The following is a 27,116-nucleotide window of genomic DNA, read 5'->3' on the forward strand; positions in this document are numbered from 1 at the left end:
AGAAAGTTTATTTTTTTACCTTCCTAACCTTGTGCTTGATTTAAAGTACTAGACACAACTTTCCCTATACAAAGATATAATATATGCTATTAACACGGGTTAATAATCAGTCCAAATGTAAAGACTATTTGAGAATAACATATTCACGTCAATCACAAAATGATAAATTTTTCTTAAAAATAAAGTTAAAATAAATATTGACCTTGCAAAGAAGTCAGTCGTACAATCTTACAATATTAAGTCGGACCATTGTGCAGTATTGACAGAGCCTTTGTGTCACACCATTTTCTGTTTTCATGTTTTCTGAAATCCTCAGGTCATGCCCTTCAAAAATCACTGCAGTCAGTGGAAAGTCAGAAGCTCAGTGCTTTCTGAATCCCATCCTGTTGATTCTAGCAGCCAACCTAATGCCAGTAGTTGGATTCTAATTCTGCATCTAAAGTTTCATACCTAGTCAAGAACACCTGACCTGGAAATTATTTACAGGATTAGAATTCCTCTGAAAAACCATATACCACAAGGTAAATTCAGTATTTCTTATGCCTGTGGATTATACATGCCATGTTGTGGAATCTTTCCTCCTCTTTCAAGAATGTCAGTGATTAGTTCTCTCAGTATAGAAGTATTATCACCATTTTCTAATGCAAGCCTTATACTACTAGTACCTCATTCTCTAAAGAGAGAGATCAAAATTTTAAAACCATTGTTTTTTATAAAATAGGGTCCTGTGAAAAGTACTCTTTGTTGAACATATGGAAAGCATCATGTAGGAGAAAAATATCATACACAAATGTCCATTTTTTTTTATAAGGTATCTTTTTTTTTTTTTTTTTTTCTGTTTAGAGAATTCAATAAAATCCATTAATATTGATAAGATGTAGTATTTTCCCCAGGTGGTAAAAAGAGAATGAGAAAAAATGTTAGCAATGTAAAGAAATCAACAGTGTATTGGAGCTTTTATATGCTACTGCAGTAACTACGATTAATGAACAGAGAACAAACAGTTGACGTATCACCTACCCATGGGAGTTCCAACGCCGTAACCTTTTGAGTCTATCAGGCCTCCAATTTGTGTTAGGTTACAGTTCCGCTGTGTGACAAACTCAATGGTTGTTGACTCCATTAAAAATGCATAATCAGAGGTAAGCACGCGCTGGATACCTTCTTCATTACTTTTGACAAGTACTGACTGCCTCCTGCTACTCATGAAGGCCCACATCTTGTCGTAAGTGGAGATTTTTGATTTCTAGAAGAAAAATATTAGATGCAACATGAATAATATGCTTATAAGAGTGAAAGCAATTCCTTAGCTTCCACATTGCTCTCTTATTGTATGTTACTACATGTCAGGTTTTAGCAAGGCATTCTTCTACGGATGCCTGCACCTTTCACCTCACCTGTACCTCTCAACTTGTCTGTGTAAAACAGTTAGACAGATTCTCAAGAAAATGCTCAACATTTGTTAGTTATCTGGTTTTTATTGTTTGTATGTTTTTATGTAGGATGAAGACCTGCAAGTATTTGAAGTCAGTGGAAAACTTTTAAGTACTTCACTGTAGCCAAGTTCATCAACAATGCTGGCAAGAGTTACAGGAGAATTTGTGGATTCTGGCGCATTTGAAATTTTCATTCTTACTTGAATAACTCAGCTACTCCCGAACAATTGTGAAAACCTAATGCACAGCACCACAACCTGAAGTAGTCAAAGCACTTACAGCTGGCAATACATGGAGAAAATAGTTGTGATGGAGAGGCCAACAAATATTTCATTAATGGGACACTGCAAAAATACTTGGAGAATACTAGCTTGTCATTCAGAAACTGACTACTATATGTCCTAAAAATGAGTATGTGTTTACTGCTTTGATATTTTCCCAGAATGTAAATAACTGTTCTGGTAAGAAGAGAGAGACAGTAGTTTAGGCAACTACAGAGGAGTTGCTTCCTTTCTTTCACCTCAGCTTCTTTAAAAAAACATACTACCTTCTCTTATCTCTGTAAAACACAATGTTTAAGAGATCATAACCACTGGATAAATTGAAGGTATTAGAACACTGAACATTTCATATTACATTTTCTTCATCTGTTTAATAATGTTTCAAACTCAAGATGTGTCAGAAAATTTTCAATAATGTTAAATATTACCTAGTAAACAAAATGTAGAAATATAGCATGAGAACTTGTACAATCAGACTTATAAAGTCTTTCATCTTAGCATGTCAGCCTTTAACATAACTCTGCCGTGAGCTCTGGTCGAGATACTAAACAAAGATTGACACTAGAGACCTTTCTGAAGTTCAGCTGATTGGCAGCGATATATTCTGCCCCAGAGGAGAATTAGCAGTGTATGTGGAAAAAAAGAGCATTTATCTAGGAAAAAAGATTACTTCATCCCCCTGCTGAGATACAACGCAAGAGTTATTTCTCTCTGCCTGAGGACTTAGCAAATCAAGCATTTGAACTAACTCTAGTGTCAGTGCTAACTGAAGACTTTCAGGACTCTCCACGAACACATTGTTACTGTACTGAACATAGTCTGAGGCTGATTGCAAAAGATTTTAGTAACAATGGAAGAGGAAATCATTTTTGTTCAGAATATACTGTTAACTCATAGAATAGAGAAGACCAAATGGATATGTTCTATTCTCATTGGGTTTGTTCTGAAAGTCAAATAATTCTTGAAAGCATTTAATATTTTACTGTAGTATAACATACTATAAGCAGTGCACATCAGCTCTGTAGGAATCTACATTATTATGTAATACAGAAATGATTGAAAATGAATATTTTTTACAACTTTTGTAAAATTTTACCAAGAACTTGCATTTAATTCTTTTAACATACAATCTTTACCCCAGTACACACATGAAAAAACAATAACAAAGAAAAAAAAAGAACCAAATCACACGGTTTATCCACTATATAAGAATACAAAGGATGTAAAAAATATAAATAATATAAAAAATTGGCAGATAAAACAATTTTAGTAAAATGTTAGATACATGTTGCTGACACATGTTGATGAAAAAAATATAAGAAAAACCAAATGAGCTACAACAGAAAATAAGGCATGAATGAACTGAAAAACATATATATTTCTATATTTCTGTTAAAAAACCAAACAAACAAACAAAACACAGGATGAAAACACGTTAGCAAAAGGAATGGTTGCTCTCTACGGAAGCGCCAGAGCATGTGAAAAAATACAATATCCTGTAACAGATAGAGTGTTTATATTATGATGGCTGATTTAATCAGCTAGATTGAAGCCGTAGATACTATTGAAAAACAAAGAACTAAGGTCACTAACAAATTCAGAGAAAGCTCCTGTGTAGGATTGTTCGCTTACTGGAATTATTAAAACAAACAAATAAAGAAATGAGTGTTTACACATGACTAGTGAGACTACAGAAGATAACACAAAACCTAGAATATCAGTCCACATGGCTCACTAGTATGAAGCTAACAAGGGTGATCAAAAGTACACAGCGATCTCTCAGCTTTCTCACATAAGCAGAACACTACAATGTCTTTGCACTGCTTTCTTCATTTCAGAATTGAAATGATGCTAAGGAAAACAGCACATGTACTTGTGACTCTTAAATTTTAACTAGCTTTTAGAAATTCTTATAAAAAAAAAATAAATACAAGAGTATAGTAAAGGTTATGGCACTTGCTTTACAACAGAGAATGCTTTATCTGAAAATAAAAACAAAACAAAAATAAAACAAACAAACAAATTTTATTCAGGAAAATGCAACCACAAATGGTTTTACTCTGTGTTTAGCAAACTACTCAACAGACACGACTAACGTCAAGAAGTCAGAACAACTGAAAGTGTAAGGAGCCCATTTGACATTAAACTAAAGAGAATGACTCTCCAATATGTACATATTTCTTTTTGTGGTTATGGTTGTGTCATTCATATTAATAGAAGCAGATACTGCAATTTGCGTGATGTTTCCATCTTCTTTCACTGCATACAAATCAAGCTGGTTAATCAACTTATTCCATACAGTTCATTAACTGTATTATTTTATCTTTGTTAGTTCACAATATTGTTCCATCTAACTGGAAGTTGCTGTCTGGAAATCCAACCTAACTTGAAATCAACCAGAAATGATATTTATATAACTTGTGGTGTCATGATTTATCATGCTTCTGTTCCCTCAGTAATGCCAAAGACAATGCAGAGTAGTAAGAAAGCTGCTTGTGCTTTACAACATTTGAATTTCATTGGAATAAAAAAAAAAAGAGAACTAACAGAAAGCTAGAAATGAAAAGGTTAAGCAAATCAAGAAACTCATCTACCTGGTACATAAAACAGTGACTCTCACAGAGACATTCAGAAAATACTGTTAGTGACATACTCAGTACTCATAAATAAAAGATGATTGGAAGACAACTATGTATGTCAGGGATCACAAAAGGAAGTATGGCAAAGTTAGTCTAATACTAAATACAAATGTGAGGTTGGAAACAGAAGGGATGTGTTAATTGTGCTAGTAAAGTGTTAATTCTCTATCCTGAAGCACTGTCAAGGAAAGACAAATATTTGAGCAGTGAGATTCTGGACCACAAGTTTGGAAAAATATCAGGGTGCTGAATGAATGCCAAAATAAACAAGGTCCAAAGGCCACAGAAGCAGACCTCATGATACAACACAAGACTGGAAAAGTGCACAGCAAAAATGTGCAAGGCAATTTCTGACATTTTTCTACAAAGGAAAAGTTACAGATCCATTAATGGAGATTTTTGTTTCAGTTATAGCATCCAGCTTCTTTCCCGGCTTCTGAAAGCATTTGGGTGTGGCTTTGCCTTCACTCATGCAATATTTAAGCTCAAAAGAGGCTGTAATAACAAATGAAAGGTCAAAGGTAGTTAAGATTAAATTTTGAGAAAAAAGAAGTCAGAAACCCAGTTCTTATATACTTTATAAAAGCACTTCCCACCACATAAGAATTAAACCATTATAATCTTTATGTCAAAACCTCCCCGACAGATTTCCAATCCTACTGCACTGTTTTCCGTTTATGAGAATGCCTATAAGAGCTATGTGACTTGTTTTCCTAAGCATTGCATTCTAAGTGGTCATAAACCACATTTCGTAAAGTTGCTCATACATTATTTTAAGGTCAAAGGAACAATTATTCACACTTTTTCTGACCTGTAACACAGACTATGAAATGTCACTTCTGAATTACTTCATCAAGCTAATCCCTTCTGTGTTTGCACTGACAAAAATAATGACATATGAAAAATGCATTCATAAAGACCCTTGACAAGATGTTCAACATGGTCTCTCACAACATTCTTGATGACAAGCTGGCAAGCTATGAACTGGACAGATGGAGCACCTACAGGTAGAAAACCAGCTGAGATGTTGATCTTGAAAGGTGGTAGTTATTAGCTTGAGGCCAGATTGCCATCTTGTCCTGGCTGGAATGCCTCAGGGGTCAGTTCTAGACCTCAATATTTATAAGCAGTTTGGAAAATGCATTGAAAGCACCCTCAGAAACTTTGTGGATGACACCAAACAGGAAGAAGATGTAGATGCCCTAGAAGAAAGAGCTAGCATGCAGAGAGACCTCAAGAGAACAGAAAAATAGTGTAGCAGGAATTGCATAAGGTTTAACAAAGTTAAAGGCAAAGTCTGTCTCGAAGAAAGTAATGCCAAGAATACACACTGGCTGGGAATTGACTGGCAGGAGTGCATCTTGGCTAAAAAGGACTTATGGATCCAAGAGGACAACAAGCTGAACATAAGTAAGCAGCCCGTCCTTACAGCGAGAAAGCAAACTGCAGGCTGTATCAACAAGACTATAGCCAACAGACCAAGGGATGTGATTAATCACAATCCTTTGCACTTGCCAAGCCACACTAGAAATTCTCTGTCCAGTTTTGGTTCTTCAAGTTCAAGAGAGATATTAAAATTGGAGGGTGTCCTCCAAGGTGATCAGAGGATTGGAGATCTGAAGTTAGAAAGAAAGATTCATAGAAATGGTGTTGTTCAACCTAGACTGAAAAGCTTACATAGAATCTAATTACATTTTTCCACTAGCTAAAGAGGATGTTAGAGAGAAGTTGAGGTGCATGATGACAGGACAAGAGGCAATGGCCCAAGCTGGTGAAGGGAAATTCTGTGTGGATATAAGAAAAAAAATTCTTCACCTCAATAACAACTAAACATTGGAACAGGTAGCCCAGAGAATTAGTGGAGTCAGATCACTGGAAATACTAGAAACAGCTCAATAAGGGCCTGAAGAAACTAAGCTAAGGCCTTGCTTTCAATTAGGAAGTACACCTCCAAAAAGAGGAAGGAAATTCAAGTAGACTCATCCCAATTGTTTCATACATGACCTCTTAGAAATCTTGAACATCAGTATGGAAATCCAAGCTGAACTGTTCATATAAAACATTTATTTTATAAATTCCTCATTCATTTTTGTAAGTTTGACATGTGCCCTAAATCTACATAGCTGTGAAATAAGCTAGAAAATGCTTTTCTGATGTTCTTAATAACAGCAAAATCTCAAGATTTTTTTTTTTTCTAAACATAAGAAGGCTGCATGTCAAATTCAGGAGAAGCAAACATTATATACAATCCTGTTATGACCCATAGCTGTTCTAACACACTTGTGAAATGTCTCCAGTATTTTAGGCCACAGAGGATTAGTACCATTAATAGAGAGATAAACAAAATTAATTATTTGAATGCATTTCAAATTACAGTATGACAAGCTTAAAGCTGAGAGAACATATCAATAGCCTAAGGTAAAGAATGTTTTAGGAATTCTGTAATTGTCCTCAAGCATTATAAATACAGAGAAATTCAAAGATAAAGCTATATGAAAGAATTTGAACACTTGCATAAATGAAAATAAATTCTAAATAAACATAAATAGCCTTCTCACTTTCCTGAATTGTCAACAAATGGAAATTTGTAAAGGCTGATTGCTACTGATCTATCTATCAATGACCTACAATGTGTTTGTTCCATTATGCATTTTTAGTACTTCCTTGTTTCTGTAACTTATGTCTGTGTACACTGATCTGCCTCTTCCAGTTTTTAACATGAATCTGGATTCTTTGGAATAGGTACAGTTTTCTCCAAACTGCCCAATGTTTCTGAAGTGGACAATGATGGGATCCTGATCCATTATTGAGAGTTTTTAGGTGAACTGCAATATATGCATAATGTTATATATCAGAATCAGCTACAGAAATCAAATGGAAGATATCAGATCTTATTATTTTTTTAGTTTTACGCAGTATTACTGCATGTCCTGTTTCCAGATTTTTTTTTTTTATATAATCCACTTATGTTTGTTTTAATGACTGAAACAATTTGTTGTTTCCAGTAAGTCTTAGCTAATTCTACACTCCAAAAATAAGTGCTAGTTTCTGAGGCAGCAGAAGCAGTATATTTACCAATTTTGACATAGCTGAGTACATTATGTATAAAACACAATTTGGTCTTAATTGCATATCTGCACCTGATGACTCCATAATATGATATGAGGTCACAGACATTCCAAAATCTACATTCACATACGTATTTATTTTGAATAATTGCTATAGGCTAAGGCAAAGCTTTTACAGAGCACAATGCTAATCACTGGCATCTTAAGTATAGTGAAAATGTGATACATTCCTCCACCTATTCTGGACAGTAGACCAGACTTAGATGAGCTTAGCTGTCCTCTATTACCCAAAAGACAGATTGTGTTAATTCAAGTGAACTTCTGAGTATTGTCTGATTTTCTAACCAGGTTAGTAACTAATTAAAAAAATTACCTTTGTAGTATGGTATTTTCTTTTATGTCTTCTGCAACTGGAAAACTGGCTTTTTCACAGTCAGTTAGAAAGTCACTCTCCCTTTTATCAGACTGGTCTCATTGACTCTGACTCTCTGAACTCAGGGCATTTATTTTCTTCCTTCCCCGCCCCCTCTCTTTTTTTTTCCTATCTTTTCAGAACTGCTGAGGCCAGAAAAGCCCTAAGTCAACCACTTGATTTAAATTTTGTTGTGTCAGCATAAAAACAATAAAACCAATGCATACACTGTTCTCCATAATGGCAGTTTTCATGGTCCATAGAACACAAATGAAAAAAAGGTAGGAAAGGTGTTTCTACTGAGAATAGAGCTACAAGGAATGAAAAATGCAGTGCTTACAGAAAGACATTTTTACTCTTGACCCAATTGTGCTGACTTGTTTTAAAAACCAGATACTTTGAACAAATGTTAAATATTTAAAATAATTTATGGTTAAAAAATTCCAAACCCTAATGCTATTGAAATAAGTTTTCACTATCAGCTTTGACCTGGAAATAAATAAGGATTGTATATCTCCAAAATCACTAATGGATTTCAGAAAGCTTCCTCGCCATTTATACCAGAATGATTTATAGCCCTCTACTGAATTTTAACTTATGTTACAATGTTTCTTTTCATAAAATGCAGCAGAAGATGACAAGTGTGATATTTCTCACACTTCTGTAGGTTTCTTCCTTTATAAGTAGGAATAAGGCATTAAGCAAATTTAATCTGATTTTAAAGCAGATCCTATATTCTGCCTGTTCTGTGAAGATAAATTCACTTCTGCTTACTCTGCCTGTTTCGAGATACAAACTGCAGTACAAAACTCCACACTTCCTTCTCACTGTGTCTGGAAGCAATTTCCCTTTCCAAAAGCAGTGAGTGCATATTTTCAACATCAGAACTGAGCACGAAGTTCAAAAATAATACTTTATATATTTACCTCTAATAGAGTAAGAATTTGTCACAACACCATGATTTCAACAATTGTATTCTCACAGCATCTACACTGGAATGGACAATGTTTGTGCAATGTTCAAAGCAAAATTAATACTGTGCCCAAAACACTGTTGTTGTGATTTGAAAGAAATTCATCAGGCAGCATTAGAAATCAACTCATATAATTTAGAATAATTTGAATGAGGAGAAGGGATATAAAACTACTATTATTTGCTATTTATTTGCTCAAAAGAGTTAGGAATAAGTGTTGTTTCATTATCTTCAAAGATTTCAAAAATGGAATGGAAGTTCCATTATATTTTTTTTTTCTTTTTGTCTTTTCTTTTACCACCTGTCAAGCAGCAGCATTAGCATTAGTTACTGCCTGTAATGACAGTCATCAAAATCAGTTTAGTGGCATGAACTGGTGTTTTTTTCCCCCAATAAATTCCCCCATCAGTTCTGTTGCCACACCTAACAAAGCTCTGGATGTCCAAAGTAGCCAATAACTTCAAGCATTTCTTGACAAAATACATCATGTAAAATATTTGCCAGCTATAAATTAGCATAAACCACCATTGAGGTATTATAAGTAGGATTTGGATGTAGCATTCAGTACTTTTTTATTATAGTAAGTAAATTACCAACCACATTGGACCATATGTGCTAGCTAAGAACAGCTGAGTCTTTCTCTGTACTTGTCTGACCTTGTTCATTAGAAAATTTGAGTTAATTTGGGCAAACAGGATTGATGCCATATGTGGTTTATATCTAAGGTGTAGAGGAGTGCTAGGATACTGGTCGGAACTGTTTGTTAGCGAATCTGTCAGGTCTTGGAATAATTCTGGCAGTTTTATCTTGAAACACCTGTAATCTCCTAAACAGCATACTTGAGAAGACAAGCAGCATAACACTCAAAAATCTGATTTCCTCCAACAGTGAAGAGGTTAAAATAATAAAAAAAGAAACAAGCAAAGATATGGGATGAAATGCTACAGTAAAACACACAGGAACTTTTCAGCCAAACTGGTTGCTGAAGAATACGTCATGAAGAATTCATCTATGTGTATAGATGAATTTATGTGTATTCAACTAGTGATTGTACAGACAATATGAGCAAAAGCAGAGATAGAAGATGTAGGTTTCAGTATTTTTTTAGCACTGATGCACAGAGTCCCTGCCCATCTTTTCAGAAGTTGATGGGGAAAATTGCAGTACTGACATGTATAACATGTCAAAAGATAGAGTGAGATACAATTCATGCGTTAATTTGCGTACTTCAACCTGGACATCTGTAGTAGGTGAGTACAGGCAGTGTAAACACAGCAGGTAACGTAGTTTAACAGAGAAAGGGATGTTTTATAGCTTCTGAAGACGAAGAAAGTTCTGCCAATGCTCTGGAACAGCCAGAACAGTAAATGTATAGCAGAACAGAGGGCAAAGTATTCTGTTTCCAGCATTATTAGCTGGTGTATTCCAGTTTCATCAGAAGGAAGTGCTGAAAACTAGTGGGAATAAAGTAACTGGGTATTTCCAAGGAAACAAAAAGGAAGGGAAAGTTCATCACCAGTTCATCAGTTTGATCATTCAGTGATTTAGAATTAGTTGCACTAGTCTTTTCTGTTAAAAAATAGACCAAAACTTAGCCAAAGACTATTCTAAGATTTCTCAGCCTAATTCTGTGCCAAATACTTATCTTGTTGTTGCTTATCACAAAGTTCTTAATAGATGACTGAACTGTGTAGAACCGTTCTTGGAAAAAAAAAAAAGAAAAAATAAAACAGCATTTCATGTAGAATTGTGTGGTCTTCTGAAACTATAGAACCTAAAATTCCAATATTTTAGATATTTTTGCAGAGGAAAAGCAAAAGAAAAATCAATGAGAAATGAATGCACTATATTTCCACTATTCTGTATCAACTGCAGAAACTTGTGCAGTTTGAAATCTACCTACAAATACATGCAGTTTGCAGTTTCACTAAAACCTTGGCTACTATGTCTTCTTTAGGAACAGATTGGATTGAACTTTAAATTGCGAAAGTAAGTTTAATTTGAGCACATTTGACATTGGCTGTAGAAAGATATACTTATTTCTCGGACAATAGTGAACTGGCCTATCATATCTGTACTAGGCAGTGTTCATCACATGGTATAGCGTAAGTATTGCAGCCTTAAAATTATGGATGTTCTATTTTTGTTAGTTCCCACGAATTCTTGGAAATATCAAGGTGAGAAGTATTGTAACCTATCATTTCTTCCCATTTCCAGCGTTTTCTGTGTGGACTTATGATGGAAACATAAGTCTAATTGTAGTCTTACTAAACACCATCTTCGATGACAGAATTCAAAGTTAAAATAATACTAACATCAAGTTATATCAACTAGAACAAGAAAATAAGGAGGCAGATGATGTGACCTGCCCTCAGTCCTTTTTTTTTTTTTTTTTTTGCTACATGAGCAAATACTGCAGGTACGTGTCCTACTCGAGAGATAGTGGGAAACTTCAGTGATATACTAAACACAGTGAACTAAGGGATCATTTAAGTCTCACAGTAGTACACAGATCAAATTTCTACAAATCAAACTTCCATTACAAAGCTGGTACACTACTTTGATGTTTATTATTTGCACATATATTGTAGAAACTACAGGAGATGAAGAGAAGGATAGAAGTGATGAGTACTTGTATCACTTCCCTCGAAAAATGAAAGTTCTTCAAAGCCTATTATATACCTGAGATAAACAAAAAAGTCTCATTTCTGTCTTACAGAAAACATTGGTATTTCAGCAATTGTGAACACACTTTATTGCAATGAAGAACAGAATAATGTACTGTGAAATCAAGTTTCAAGAAAGTATTACATAATAATGTATTAGGAACATAACAGACAGAATGTCAGGGAAAAAACAGGAGAAAGCAAAATTTCGTGTTGATTTTTCTTGGCAGAAAAATCAAGGCAATAGTAAAAATCAAACTTTAACCATGGAAAATTTTTATTTTGAAAAAAATAATTTTTTAATAGAGAATTTCTGAGCAGGCACAAAAATTTTATTTGGTACTCAGCAAGATCACACTGTGTGAGTTCCTGAGATGCCTTAGGATATTTTAAGCTTTCCAACCAAAAAATTTCTGCTAATTCCCACAGTAGAAGACTTATTGTTGATTAAAATATTAATTTACATTCACGTTTTTATAGTTACACATGGTAAAATCTATTACACTTTATTATCTATGAAATAAGATACACAAACCAGCACTCTGCTCTTGTGGGCAGGAAGGTCAATGGCATCGTGGAGTGTATTGGAAGGGGTGTGGTTAGTAGGTCGAGAGATGTTCTCCTCCCTCTCTACTCTGCCCTGGTGAGACCGCATCTGGAATATTGTGTCTAGTTCTGGGCCCATCAGTTCAAGAAGGACAAGGAACTGCTGGAGAGAGTCCAGTGCAGAGCCACAAAGGTGATTAAGGAAGTGGAGCATCTCCCTTATGAGGAAAGGCTGAAGGAGCTGGGTCTCTCTAGCTTGGAAAGGAGGAGACTGAGGGGTGACCTCATTAATGTTAATAAATATATGTAAAGGGTGAATGTCATGAGAATTGAGCTGGGCTCTTTTCGGTGACAACCAACAGTAAGACAAGGGGCAATGGGTATAAACTGGAACACAGGAGGTTCCATTTAAATTTGAGAATAAACTTCTTCACTGTGAGGGTGACAGAACACTGGAACAGGCTGCCCAGGGAGGTTGTGTGTTGCCTTCATGAACTCTAAATTTCATGGGATTTTGAAACTCAGAAAGATGCAAGAGCTCACAGGGTTTTAACCTTGACATTTCTTACATTCTTGATGAAGCTTAGGTGCCTGTGTCAATGCTTATAAACATTCAGAGAATGTCATAAAATTCATTTGGTTAAAAAGTAAGGGTACACAGGTGAAACTCATACTTGCACATTCAGTTTGAGTCTTACTCTAACAAAAACTAATTTCTCCTTTCTTACCTGACTGTGTTCATAAACATTTTTCCAGTTGCCTGCCACTCTCAATGTAAAACATCAGTATCACTGTTTTTATCAGGATTTTTAAGACAGGTTGAATATGATACAAAAGAAAAGAGACATCAGGATGGAATCAGAGCACTATTCTTGAGATACTAATAATTTCAACAGAGCTATTGTGTTTAAGACCAGATGATGATAAAAACCTACAACCCTGTACTAGAATTCTGATTCTTGATAAATTTCAAATGACTTCATTTACACTACTCTAAGACTGTCATTCTCAAAATAATTATTGTTGCTAAGTAAATAATTTTCTTCACGGTGTTCACTTTTGTGGTTTCCACATCACAGTGAAGTGGAGTGCATGAGAAAGGAAATCAGGAACTATTGTGGTTCTCTGAAGAGACAGAATCCCTTATTACATTTATTATTATTGCTGTGCAATTTTGCTGCTCTCAACAGTAACTGTTAGCAGAAATTTGTTCTTAACAAAAAAGTATATATGGTAGACATTTAATGATTATGTGAAAATGAGCAGACACCTGCTGTACAATGTCACTTTGAGTAGATAAGAAAGGGAGTTACAGTAAGATATAAGCTGAGCATATCCACTTGCTAGTACCAAGCTTTGTGGAGCAATAGATGAAAGAGGAAAGAAGGCACTTCAGTGATTTGATAGAACAAATAGTCAAGAAGATGCACTTTAAACAGTTTCCAAGGTAACTAGGTCTGAGATTGGAATCTATAAATATGGGTACAAACAGGTTTCCAACTCTGAGACAGAAGCCAATCAATGCAAAATAAATAATTAAATGATGGTTGAACAAAAGAACATGAAAAATAATGTTTAATGAAAAATATTAGTAAGAGAATGGGGTTCCAAAAAATCATTCTGTATTAGTGGTTTCAGAAAAACAAATGCTTTCATTTGGATTACATGCATCTGGGTAAAAGATAGTATATGATTTCGCATTAAAAACTACTTTTTCACAAATACATCTGTTATTTATTATCATAGTATTTGTTAATAATTGTTGCTTAAACTTTGCCCTGGTTAAGTATCAATAAATTCAGAAGAACTATTTCTGCAAATTTCAGATTTTCTTTAATATAGTTATAATTAGTATCTAATAGATTTTGACCACAAGATGATTGGATGCTACTGTAGGCTTTAAAATAAAGAACATTTGAATATTTAGAATACCAATTGTTATTAAACATATTTAAAAATGCCTTTCTCAGATGGACAGTACCTAAATAGCACTGATACTGTGCTTTGTTTAAAAACTAATGCTCCTTTCAACATTTTTAAATTACAATTATTACTTATATAAAAGTGATATTTCTAGTGATTTGTCTTAAGGGGATAACAGGTTAAAGAACAGCTTTTGTGTATAACATTCATACAGGAATATTTAGATACAATTCTCAGACAGGTTTGTACCCTGTCTGGGGGTTACTAGCCTGAATGACATAAGAAGATAGACACCTTCAAAGATTGATAGCTTGAGTAAATAGTTATAAAACTAACATGTCAGACAAATACATCAGACCCTATCCTCTACAGGCTGAATACAAACAAATAAGCAACTGTGTCATATGCATGCAGTTTATCCTCAGCAGTATATGGATTAACATCTGATACTAGCTAGTGCAGTGCAATATTGATGTACATTACCAGAGCTTTAGAGAATTCTGAATGAACAAAACAAAACCTCTGCAGCACATTCTGTCAGTATCCAGGCCCTGTTCATGACAATGAAAAAAGCCACAAGTACATGTTTGGGTTTTGAATCTTGGTTTATAATCTTCCAGTAACAAGCAAATCCGAGGAACAGCTGGGGTTGTTCAGCCTGGAGATGAGAAGGCTACAGGGAGACCTTATGGCTGTCTTTCAGTACTTAAAGTAGCCTAGAAGAAAGATGGGGACAGACTCTTCAGCAGGGTTTGTTATGACAGAGCAAGAGGTAACAGTTTTAAACTAATAGAAGAGAGATTCAGGCTAGACATGAGGAAGAAATTTCTTATAATGAGGGTGGTGAAACACTGGCACAGGTTGCCCAGAGAGGTGGTAGATGCCTCATCCCTGGATGGCCAGTCTGGACAGGGCTCTGAGCAATCTGATCAGTTGAAGATGTCCCTGTCCATCGCAGGGGGGATGGACTAGATAAACTTAAAGGTCCCTTGAGACTTCAATAATTCTGAAAGAGGCAGAGACTTCATTGAATGCAAGAGAATTGTTTCTGTGTCCCAGTCAGTGACATGTAGGAGATGAACTCGGTTTATAGAATAATGTATATCTTATTAGGACTTCTAAAATATTGTATTTTAAGAATATATTTTAATTTCTAGATAGTCACAGATAATAACAAACTATGAGTCTGCATATGCTTTCTAGTTATTTATGTACTGTCCATATGACAACTCTAACCATTCTTAGCTGTAGCCAAAAGGAGGCTGTAGCTGTCACATATGGTGACAGCATTTCCTGGTACAAGGCTCTAATGCAACAGAGTGGAATTTAAAATTGTCTGAAAAGCAATAAAACTGTGACTATGCAGAGATCCTATATACTCAAAAGCCTCTAGTTTATTAGAACATTTCAGTTTGAAAGTAGTATTATATTTGCAATGGTCTGAAAAACATTGACAAGAAAATAATGAAATTGTCTAAAAGAGAAGTCTTGAAGCAAAATTATGTGACTTTGTAAGTAAATTCGATGCGCATGTTTGTGTACATCCAGATCATATACATGTACACATATGTACATGCGCACACACACACACACACTCCAATTAGGTTATCTAATATTGTTTTAAGTGCAGGAGATCAGGAGTACAGCATAGTTCGTACAGGATGTCAGCCTAGAAAATTACACTTCATCTGTGTTATGAATTCATTGATATTATTGATATTTTTCATTGATCTTTTATTTTAAAACATGCCTTTCCGAAGACTGCATTAACCTTTCCCCTATGATTTGCCTGAAATGAAGCTTGCTGGTTATGGGCCCATGCCTACTTCAGCCCAAGTACCTTTGATGTTACAGCAGAAGGATTTTTCCCAAAGGTAGTAAAAAAAGACAGACAAAAAGCAACCAGTTTAATTGTCATGTAAATACAAACAACTTCGAGCCAAACCAGATTTGACAAACTTCTCAAAATAATAAATGCAGAGATGACTCAAAAGACTCAATTTATTAAAGAGGGTTTTGTGTACACGTGTGTTATCAACATGAACATAATGTGTGCATATATGTTTATGAAACTAAAAGAAACTTGAAATATTTGTTTGTTGGTCATTTAAAAATTTGCATTTTCAAGAGTGACAGTTCTTTACATTTTTCTGCTGCATTTAGCAGAATTTAGAGGAAAAAGTAGCAGAAAAGGGAAAGGAGATGAAATCAGTTCTGAAATCTGAATCTCATTCTGGAGACTTCTAAATTCACAACAAATGCTGTTGCTAACTGCACTTGCAAACAATGACACAAATCGGCTCCAACAAGCTCTATGATCAATAAATTACTAGAAAAATGCTGATTGTGGAAGAAAAGCTGTGGTTTTGCCTAGATCTAGTACCCAAAGAATAAGATTAATTCTCTTTTCTGTCCCTCCACAAAAAAAACAAAAACAAAAACAAAAACAAAAAAAAAACCAAACAAAAAAAAAAAAAAAAAAAAGAAAGAAAGAAATCAGTCTCAAAGGTAGTTTAGCTGAGACCAAAAATGCTTGTTACAGCATCCCAGGATATTTGTTCCAAAAAATGGGAGAATCTCCATAAAACCAAATTTGACCCTTTAAGGAGACATGGTATAAGACTGACTATAGCACCAATGTACTTCACAAACTGGCTCCCTGAATTCCTGCTACTGTATGAGGTAATGCAGTGATAAAAGTCAGTAAAAGGTTATCAGATAATAATAAGGGCAAGGGTCTATGGAAGAAAATAGAAGCTGACTCAGAAAAAATGGTGCAGTATTACTCTGAAAATTCTCCTGAAATTTCATCTTCTTTTCATGTTCATGAACAAAAAATCAGATTGTGTATTTGAGTGTATCATAAAATTACTCAAATAAGCCAAGAGACTTCTCTCACATCACAAAGCTGAAATGTATCTATTTAATGCCAATGTTACCTATGACTATTTCAGATTTTTGTTAAAGAGAAGTCTTTAACAAGTGTTTATTACATAAAAGTTTATTACGTAAGTTTTACATCTCTCTGTTTATTTCAGGCAACAGATATTGTGTTTTGTTATTATTGTTCAGATGCATTTTAAACTCTCAGAGTATACTTGTGCAAAGTCAACATGGAGGGGTGGAACATCCTGCTGTTGTAGAACTAAAGACAATGCACAAAAGAAAATAAAAAGGTGAAGACAAAAGCAAGTAAGCTGCTCTTTGATTACTCAACAACATACTTCCATGTGAACTTCTTACATGTCTCTTTTTTATGTTAAAAAATATTGAAGGATAGTAGGCAACACTTTTGTCACTCAAGATGGTTTGAACGTGGAGGTAACAGTTTGCAGAAAGTGTTGAAGTCCAAATATTTTGTATCTGAATATCTAATACATACAGAAGCTCTCAGATATTAGGTATTTTCATAGGTAGCTATTGCACTAATGTGCATATCTCTTCCTAATGTGTTTATAAGAGAATGTTGGACACATACTATAACACAACAGGATGTATTTATCTTATTATTAATGTCTGCCTATTGAAATCAAGGTAGCAGGAGTATCTGTTAAGATTGTTGTGTTATGTTAAATCCAATCAGATGATCAACAAGTTTTACATGTAGTGAGAAAAACAAACAGGAAATCAGAGTTTAGGTTGGATCAATTCCATTCTAGGACAAGGTATCTAACATGGAAAAAAAACATATAGTTTTTATTGTTGTAACAAATAGTTGTCCTAATGTTTAAGACAGACAAAAATCTGGGCGCTGGTACACAAAGCTTACAACTAAAAGTTCTTAAAAGTTTTGTTCTGATAGTCATTGGGAAGAACAGAATTAGCTTAATCCAAAGGTGATTCTTTTCAAAGTGCTTAATTTTTATATCATATTTATGTCATATTTTCGTGCAATCTTGTGTGAGCCCAGAGACCTTACTTCCATGATGTTGTTGGTACTACCTTTCCAATGCTAGCAAAAAATAATATATCAAGAAAAATCTTATTTTCCACAGGGAAAGATTAATTAAAGACCTCAGAAAAGTCAGCAGAAAATAAATTGAGTGCATAATTGTGTGTGTTTGTTTGTTTTTTTTATTATTATTATTGACTCTATCACTCTCTTTTCTCTCATCTTACTCTGTCTCAAAGATTTAAAAAGGAAATAGAGATTAAATATATTAATTTAATCAACTTTCAGCTTTAATTCTTTTACCCATGAACTTAATGCAGTCAAGGAAGGGGTTTTATGACTGCACATTTTCTGTAACTTCATGGCTTGAATTAATCTTTGATATGATATTAATTCTATAATTGTGCAACCTGTGAAAGATGCCACACTTCCAACCTGCAAAAATAATACCCTTTAGTCTTTCAGAGAAAACAGGTATAACAGAATTTCAAACTTCTGAGGAATTCACCATGCTTACTTTTCTTTCTGAAATAAACACAATAAACAACCCTAGCCTCTGTTTCTTTTTGATACTAACTCCTCTTTAAAGACAGCTACGAGCCTCGCATAGTCCAAACTGTTGTATCAGCTCTTGCATGGTGAAATCAAGACCATTGTGCAGGGCATTCTAAGGATTTTCCTGCTTACTTCTCTCTATAGCTATCAGACAACAACTCTCCTATTTAGCATTTAACATTTAACAGAGACTGATTGGGGGTGGGAGGGCAGGAAGAGAGAGAGACAAGTATAAGCAATATGCTTGCAATGCTAAATGCACACATCTACCAAAAAGTCTGTAAAAGCCATTGTAATTTGTATTACAGGGTCAACCACAGATAACATACATAATCAAAGTAAATGAACCCCACAGCAATGAGAAAACAAAGCTCATGCATTAAAAACAACTATTCACAATCAATTTAGAGAGAAAAAACTTCATCTAATAAGATATCAATTAGATAATGATAGGTCAAACACTGTTGACAGAAGAATTCAAGACATCAAGAATTCTCCCCATTTTGTGAAGAGCAGCTCTAGAGGCTGGAGCAGCAAAAAAGCTTCAGAGTGAAGACATGCTCTGCAGGCTACCCATTTTTCAGCTTCCTTCTGTCAGACACTGCCAGACTGCTCTAACGGTATGAGATGCAGCATGTAGAGAGATAATAAGCTGAAAGTGAGCAATTTTCTAAGGGAAAAAGTGAGATGGGGGTGAACATTTAACAGCCACCAATCAGAATTAAATGATACAATGAGGATACTTACCTGGTAGTTGATGTCTAACAGGTCTGTATTACTCTTCAGTCTACCTTTTTGTATACAAATAGCATTTAAAAACAGGGTTCCAAAATATAAAAATCAGAAGATTTCTCTTTACCGTGTTGAATTCCCTATTATGACAAATGAAAATGTGTAATGAAATAGACATTTATTCATACTCCTTACTGAACACTCCCTTTCCACTAAACACCTGTATTATTTTATAGAATTATTTTAAGAGGATGTTCTGATGGGGTTTTCACACTCGCATTCATGCTAAATTTACTACTTCAATTTAGTAAGTTCCTAAGGAACACCACATGTTATATAGTTTTATATATACATATATACACACAAATATATTATTTATTGTTTTTTCTCTCCAGTAAAACTGGGGAAAAGATCTTGACCAGAGACAAATAGCATACACTATTAACTTGGGAGTCAGGTGAATTCCAGGACCTCAGCAGCAATAAATGCTCTCATGAACAATCTTAAAACAACTTTTTCATCTCTGCTAGAATTGGAGTTCTGATGGCAATCTACCATGTAATTTATTTTTCTCTCTGTCACATAATACTGTACCATTTTCAGTTTTCATAGCAATCCTCAAAATTAGTAGATTGTAGAGGTAATAGATTTTAATGTGAAAGACCTTACACAGCTTTGAGGAATATAAAATTCTTGTGGAGACATAGTTGAGAAGATAAGCTATGATATCAGCATTGCAATGTCTTTATGATAACATTTCAGGGATTTGTTAAGATGTGTTTCTGCTGCAGAAGGATTCCAATTTAACTGACTAACATAATTTTATAGTAGTCCGAAATAATACATTTCCACAAGTACTTTCATGCTTTTTTTTTTAACATCCTCTTTCCCGTAACTTAGTCTCATGTTATTTCTATTAAAGCGATACAGAAAATAAAAGTATTGTGAACTGTTCTCTTAGAAATGGAAATTAAGTGTGAAACACAATAACATGTCTATGGTTCTTGTTTAAAAAGTATTGCTATTATTTCACATTAACTTTTTTTTTATTAATTTCATTTTTTTTTAATCAACCTGCTTCCAAACCAGAAAATTAAATGACCCATCACATTCTTCCCACTTTACAGAGAGTAGTCTAGGGGGAAAAAGTGACGTATTTTGTTCCTAGAATTTCTAGGTATGACAGAGCACAAAGTACTAGCCTCTCAACCTCAAGAGCAGATGCATATTTTTATTTCATAGTGGCTGTGAGAACTGGAGAAAATTCCTAATTTAGAATCCTCCAGTGAAAGCTTCCTTGCATCCTTCAACCTCTTCTCATCTTACACAGGCAGGGAAAAGAGCTCATGTCCAGCTCATGTCTCTTTGGCATAAGACATTGCTTTCTTACAGGGTAGCCTCCACAGATAATTCAGGAAAAGAGATACTGACCCTCTGTTTAGAAGGAAAAATGTGGGAAAAAGAGGGCAGAGCATAAACCTTCTGTTTTCAAAGCACTAAACAACTCTGGACCATTCCTAACGTCATCCACTTAAGTACATAAATATCATCTCCTTTCTTTTAAAACAGAAACTGAAGTAAAAAGCAGTGTTGAGCAGCCTGAATTTGTAATAAAGTCTCTTGATAAACAGAGTTTGAGATCAACAGTTTTGGACTCCAACCTTGGACTCAGGTCTGAAAGTGTGATAAGCCTAATAAGTAGAAGAAAATCAGGGTAAGTTACTGTAATGGCTAACACAGTTTTCACATCGTTAGTACAGCCCACCTAGGCTGTACCAAATAACTGACTGCTAATAATGCAGTAATTATACACATGCTAACTCACAGTCATGGGTCTTTCCTTTTCACATTAAAACCATCTTCTCCTGAGCAACACTTTTCACATTGTAAAGAGCTAGACTGGGAATCAGATAATAATGACTAGTAGCTACAGTATGACCCCCATTCGCCATTCTTCTCCCACTTCTCAGAAGGCAGGAAGCGGGTACTGAAGCCGAGGGAGTCTAAATCTTTCATATACTCTTACCATAAGGTAAGTCCAAAAACAAGCATACCACCAGCTGTATGTGTATAAAAGTTGCAGGACTTTTAAAAAAAATCTGTCTCTATACAGATGTTTTTTCTCACTGCAATCCACAAATAACTTCATAACAGAACACTTAATGAAGTACAAAACAAACAGCTTACATATTTAAAGCCTAATTATCAATAGGCAGTGATTGTGAGCTGAAAGGTAAAGATATCAGACAACAACTCTCCTATTACTCCTGATTTAGCATTTATCTACAAATCTACAGTATATGGTGGTGCTTTTCACTTCAAGCTTCACACGTATGTACTTTTGCTGCAATGTACATTGCTCTTTTATTCAACATGGTTTTTAACTCAATAAATCATTTAACAGTACATATGGGCAAAACCCTTCTGTTAGAATCAAAACTCTCTGAACAAGACATGGGGCAGAAGGCAGATCTAACCTCTAGCATCACAAAATTAGCGTGAGATGGTCGATTTGACAGGATGTGTGAACAGTTGGAGCAAGCTGACACCGGGGATGAGACAAGACTGCATTTCTGGAACCCTTCAAAAGGCCACAGTCAGAGCTGGTTGCAGAATAATGTCTGGGAGACATTCTGTGCACCATTTCTAGAACAGATGCAGCAGGTGAGTGATGTACAAAGCTTGACCTTGGCTGCCAAACCGTCCAGCTCTCTTCCATGCCAGGAGTGATCCTATTCCCTTTGCCAAGTCCTCTCTGGAGGCTCAATCTGTCTGACCCTTCATAATTCTTCCAGACCTTACCTTCACTGACAGTTAGGCTTGCAGCTTTTACTCCACTATCAAATTTTCCTGGTTTTTTGCATCTGAAAATGGACCTGCATCCTGTCAAGTCTTTCACAAACCTGTTTCTACTATTCCTGAAACATCAGCAAGAAAAGTGACTACACTGATAAGCATTTCCACTACAAAACAACAAGTGGACTCAGGCGACTTGCAGGCAGTATGGAGGACAAGTATGTTGCTATAGAGCAGCAATCTTCCAACAAGAAAAAAATATTTCTGAGTGTAACATAAATTATTTCTCTAATCCAACTGAATCTGAAGACTTAATCTGGTCTGAACTCTTATTAATCACTAGCCTTATAGTTTCTTCCTGTCTCTGCTTTCTGATTCCTCTTATTTTGGCAGTGTAGTTACTAAACATGATGATGCTACTTTTATCTCAAAATGGATATGAGATACAGATCACTGACATTTCAGAAAAGTATCACTCTGTGTATGTCATGTTCTCATATTTCACTCTAGACCGACTACTGTCATAAACCAAATACTGGGTTGAATGATTCAGTAGTGGCCATGCTTATATTCTTATATCCTTAAATTAGAGGTATCCATGGAGGACAAATTTTTCTTGTTCTAATGTCACAACTACAAAAGCATATACGTATTCCCAGTTTTGTATTATTTCAGCTCAGCAGACAGACATTTTAATGCCTTTCTAAGACAAAGGTAAAAGGTTTATATGGTTTATAAACCAAGTCTAAAGAGCCAATACAATTAGAATCTGTTGGATTTTATTTAGCTAGAAATAATCCTAAACTAACTTCAGTACGTGTTCTCATAAGAAACAAGATCACCATAAACAGAAATAAACTTATAATGTGTCCAAAAAAATGTGAAGTCATTAATGTGGATCCAAAATGTTGAGAATAAATTCACAATTGGCATTCCATGATGGCAATAGAAACCACAAGCCAAATTCCTAACTTCCATATGGTCACTCGGCATGGCTGGAGTACTGGAGTGCTCAGGCAATTTCTTGCTAACAAAGCGCTGTTGGGAACCATAACCAACCAACTGTCATAATTTAGACTGTGTTTGGCACAGGATCAGCCCCAGGGACAGAAAGCTGTTGTTGTTCCTTTGTGTAACTTTGTTGTGGGCCTACAGAACTCACCTCTGCCAGAAACAACTACAAAAGAGAAGCCCATACATACAATAAAATCAGTGTCTCACAAGCTCATTGGAATTAGTTGATTTTTATAAAACATTTAAGAAAAAAAAGATACTTCAACATGCCTATCTTTTGCATATTTTTTTCCTTACAGAGTAGTTCAATTGATCTTTATGGTGACACATCATAGTTACTGAAAATCACAGTTTTCTCAAAATCACAAAGGTACCAGGTAAGTTCCAAAGCCTCAGAGGCTTAAAAAGCTGCAGGTATAAATTACACTGAGGGAAATATATGTACTTTGTTTGAGGTTTTTATACATTTTCTTCTTTTTTTTTTTTTCCTTAAACACTCTCTGTTTTTGACACTATCTCAATTTCTAACTGGTTTTATTCATCCTTGTAACTCAGTTGTGTTGTCAGCCACATAGAGATTAAGAATCTGTTCTACTCTGGGGTTTACCTGTGACCATTGCAAATACTTGTTAATTTGCATGCTTTCCACAGAGATAGATACAAATTTTGGAGACATCCCAAAGAATGTACAGACATCTAACGGAATATCTGAAAAGGCATGTAACTACTAATAATCTCCCATATGTCATGATGATAACCTCAGGCAGGGAGAAAGAGTCTGCATTAAATATTATATGTTTCTCTACAGTAAGATCTGGAGAAAGATAAGCTCTTCTCCCTTAAAGCGTTCCCCTCATAATTAGCTTTTAATTATATCATCTATCTTCATTTATAGCCTTTTAAATGTGTATTTATTATTATCTGACAGTTTGTATTTTTTAGTGAATGAACTTCATCTTCAAAATATTCTTTCTGGACATACCATACTACGGTACATGAAATAACTTTAAAAACATAAATTTAAGGTTCTTGAGAGAACAGGCAGTTACTTGATAATCATTTACTTTGTAATAGTGAAAGGGAAGTAGTAGAGCCTGTAATTCTAATTATTGGTTTGTCTGGTTATATAATGAGCTATTCCTACAATTTTTATTGGCATTTCAATTTTGTCATTAAATGTCACTGTTAGGGATTATTCAGTTTATCTTTCTGGGATCATATTCATGAGAAAGCTAATGGATGGCAGTGAGAAATACTGCAACCACCAGGAAAAGACAACTAACAATCTGGTGCTCAGAAAACACACTCTACTTATTAACACTATCCTTTAGCATCCTGGATGTCTGAACAAATGGAACATCAACAGAGAAGTAACAAGTCAGGTGTAGTCATAAGGACTGTTGATGTCTTATAATATCACATATGTGAAGTGTAAGATCAAGTTTCGGGGTGTAAAAGGAATTCTTAATTTCTGAAGTGTAAATGGCAAGCCAAGAAAAATGCAACCAAGAATGCAAATGCGCAATGTGCTATATACGTGTTATATTGAAGAAAGAGACAATAGTTCCAAACAAAGCTTAAAGAAGCATTGTTTTGTCACTAGCATCAAAATGTGTTCACAAGCCACTCCCCATGGAAGTGACAGCTGCTTAGTAGGATTGCTTCATTACAGGAGTTAAGCAAAAAATTTTTAGCTATATTGTGAAATTAAATGTTAGGACCTAAGAAAGGGCTTCCTTGAGATCTTAAGTTATTAATTGATTGGATTGTTCAGGAAAATACTTCCTGAGAAAACAAAGGTCCAGAAAAAAATCTCTCCAGGACAGGTCAAGTTCCTTTCTACCAACAATATGTTTTCCCTTTACTTCTTTTTAGGGACACACTCAATGGAGGCACTAATCAGCTCCAGCTGGGAGGCTTCTTAATTTGTTTGTTTGTTTGTTTGAACTAACTGGGTACTTCTACTACATGGTGATATGAGCACTTCAGCATCATCACAAAAATATGCAAAATGTGGTAAGTCACAGCAATAAGCAAAATTACTGTTTTGTATTTTAACATATACATTTTAATCACCTTTTGTTAGACCTTTGCTTTTTGGTTGGCATGTTTACTTTTACTAAAGGATTAAAAATTATGATCAGAAAATATACTGTATATTTTACAGTTATTAAGGCAGGAGAATTAGACTCTTTGCAGATGTGCTATAGCAATTATTGAACATGAATACGCAAGTAATTACTATGTTAAATACCTTATTCAAGTAGGCAGAGTACAAATTAAAGCTACTCTAGTGTGTCTGAAATCCATAGCTTGTTCTGAAGTGGCAATTTCTACTTATTTTTCTTTTTCATTTTACTTTCTTTTTTAACAAAACAAACAAAAATGCATTCATGTTCATAGTTCTAAGTAAAATGTTCTCAGTTTTCTGCCTCTTTGTACCTTTGACATCAAGCCAAGGAGAGGAGGTATACCTGCTCGAGTTGCTAAACAGAAATAGAATAAATTAAAACAGACTACCTAGAAACAAAACTTAGGTTCAACATATTATGAATAGGATGCAGAAACAAGTGCTATAAAATATTTTTCCGTTTTCAATATATCCCATTGGCTTCCACTCTAAACCCTTCACCAACTTCATGGCTCTCTTCTAGACATTCTTCAGTAGCTTTGTAATAATTTTATCCTGTGACACCCAGAACTGCACACAGTGCTCCAGGTGAGGCTGCACCAGTGCAGAGTAGAGCAGGACAATCACCTCCCTTGCCTGGCTGGCAATGCTGTGCTTGATGCACCCCAGGACACAGTTGGCCCTCTTGTCTGCCAGGGCACAATGTTGGCTCATGTTCAACTTGCCATCAACCAGAACCCCCAAATGTCTCTCCACAGAGAGTTCTCGTCTCTGAATATGTCAATGTTAAAAAAATCAAATATTCCTTCTAATGTACTTTCTACAAGCTGCGTCACTAGCTAAAACCAAGCTATAACAGCACTCTTGTCAGTGCAGGAGTAAGGAAATACTCAGTCATTCTGCTCCCAGACCGGTCCCTGGAGGAATGGTAGGCCCCACAGGGACCCAGACGTAGGCACTTAGTTGTTCAGAATAGCCAGACTTAGTCATTTCTGGGTAACATCAGAAGCAAACTTTCTTGGGAAACTAAGGAAATTGCTGACTGCAGAGACAGGTGGCAATGGAGGTTTTAAATTCTGCACTTTTACCAAAGCAGCAATTGGTTACCTAAGTTATCTGTGGAACAGATGGCATCTTAGAAGGAGAAATGATGGATACATAATTTCCTTTGAGTAATTTTAGACAGGTAGATTTGGAAAGAGTACAATTATAAAATAATGCAATACTAATATTCTGTAATCAAGATATCAACATTACAGTTTATCTTAAAATAAAAATACTGTGTAATAAATCAGTATTACTTCCTTCAACACTTTTTATTATAAGAAAAACACTTTTGGTTCTGACTAGTACTTGGACAGTATGTTTAAAAAAATAGATTAATATGACATGATATTTTTTTAACAACTCTAGTAGACTCAGTTGGTAACCAGCAAAACTGATAATACAGTTTTGGTCAACTAGAAAAGAGCAAAAGAAAGAGGACATGGAGTAGAGTATACAAATTCTTAAAGAACATAGGTGAGGTATCCAACTGACATATACCTCAAAGGGGTAAAGGAACATTTATAAATTTTCCAAACTTCAAAAAGTATGTACATAATGCTAAAATGAAAATGTCACTGAAAACCAAAAAAAAATATATATATTTAAGGAGAAAATCATGATGCTTGCTTTAGACCTTACCTATTCTAAGCTAAGTTATTCATAGAGACTCACTTTATATTCAACAGAAAAGGAAAAAGAGATTAAATCCAGAAAACAATTCTGCCAGATATCCCAATCCCACACTAACTATAGAAGTGAACTGAAAGACCTGGTCAGGTTGAATGACTAACTTCTGGCCTCTGAAGCTAGGCAAAATGAATGCCATGGATAAGAACAGAAAGATGAGTGATTTCAGATAAATTCATCCAGAGGAATCTGATAACAATACCTACTAAACCGATGAGATTTTTCCACTGAAATGTTTTTTGTCTATTTGAAATTGCTTTTTTATATACATGAAAAAATTCTCGGAGAACTTCCAATTGCAAGGACAAGATACTAGAC

At 34.9% G+C, this 27,116-nt stretch overlaps 1 protein-coding gene across 8 annotated transcripts in view; it reads right to left on the reverse strand.

Annotated features, from left to right (window-relative positions):
• GRIK2 (glutamate ionotropic receptor kainate type subunit 2) overlaps positions 1 to 27,116 on the reverse strand; it is a 431,302-nt gene that overhangs the window by 32,799 nt on the left and 371,387 nt on the right. For all 8 annotated transcript variants that reach the window (XM_065834051.2, XM_071806698.1, XM_071806700.1 and 5 more), the window contains one exon: positions 1,021 to 1,246. In XM_065834051.2, the coding sequence (XP_065690123.1) occupies positions 1,021 to 1,246 (226 nt within the window). The remainder of the gene's footprint in view (positions 1 to 1,020; positions 1,247 to 27,116) is intronic.

The sequence above is a fragment of the Patagioenas fasciata genome, chromosome 3 (assembly GCF_037038585.1).
Source record: "Patagioenas fasciata isolate bPatFas1 chromosome 3, bPatFas1.hap1, whole genome shotgun sequence".
Taxonomy (NCBI): Eukaryota; Metazoa; Chordata; class Aves; order Columbiformes; family Columbidae; genus Patagioenas; species Patagioenas fasciata.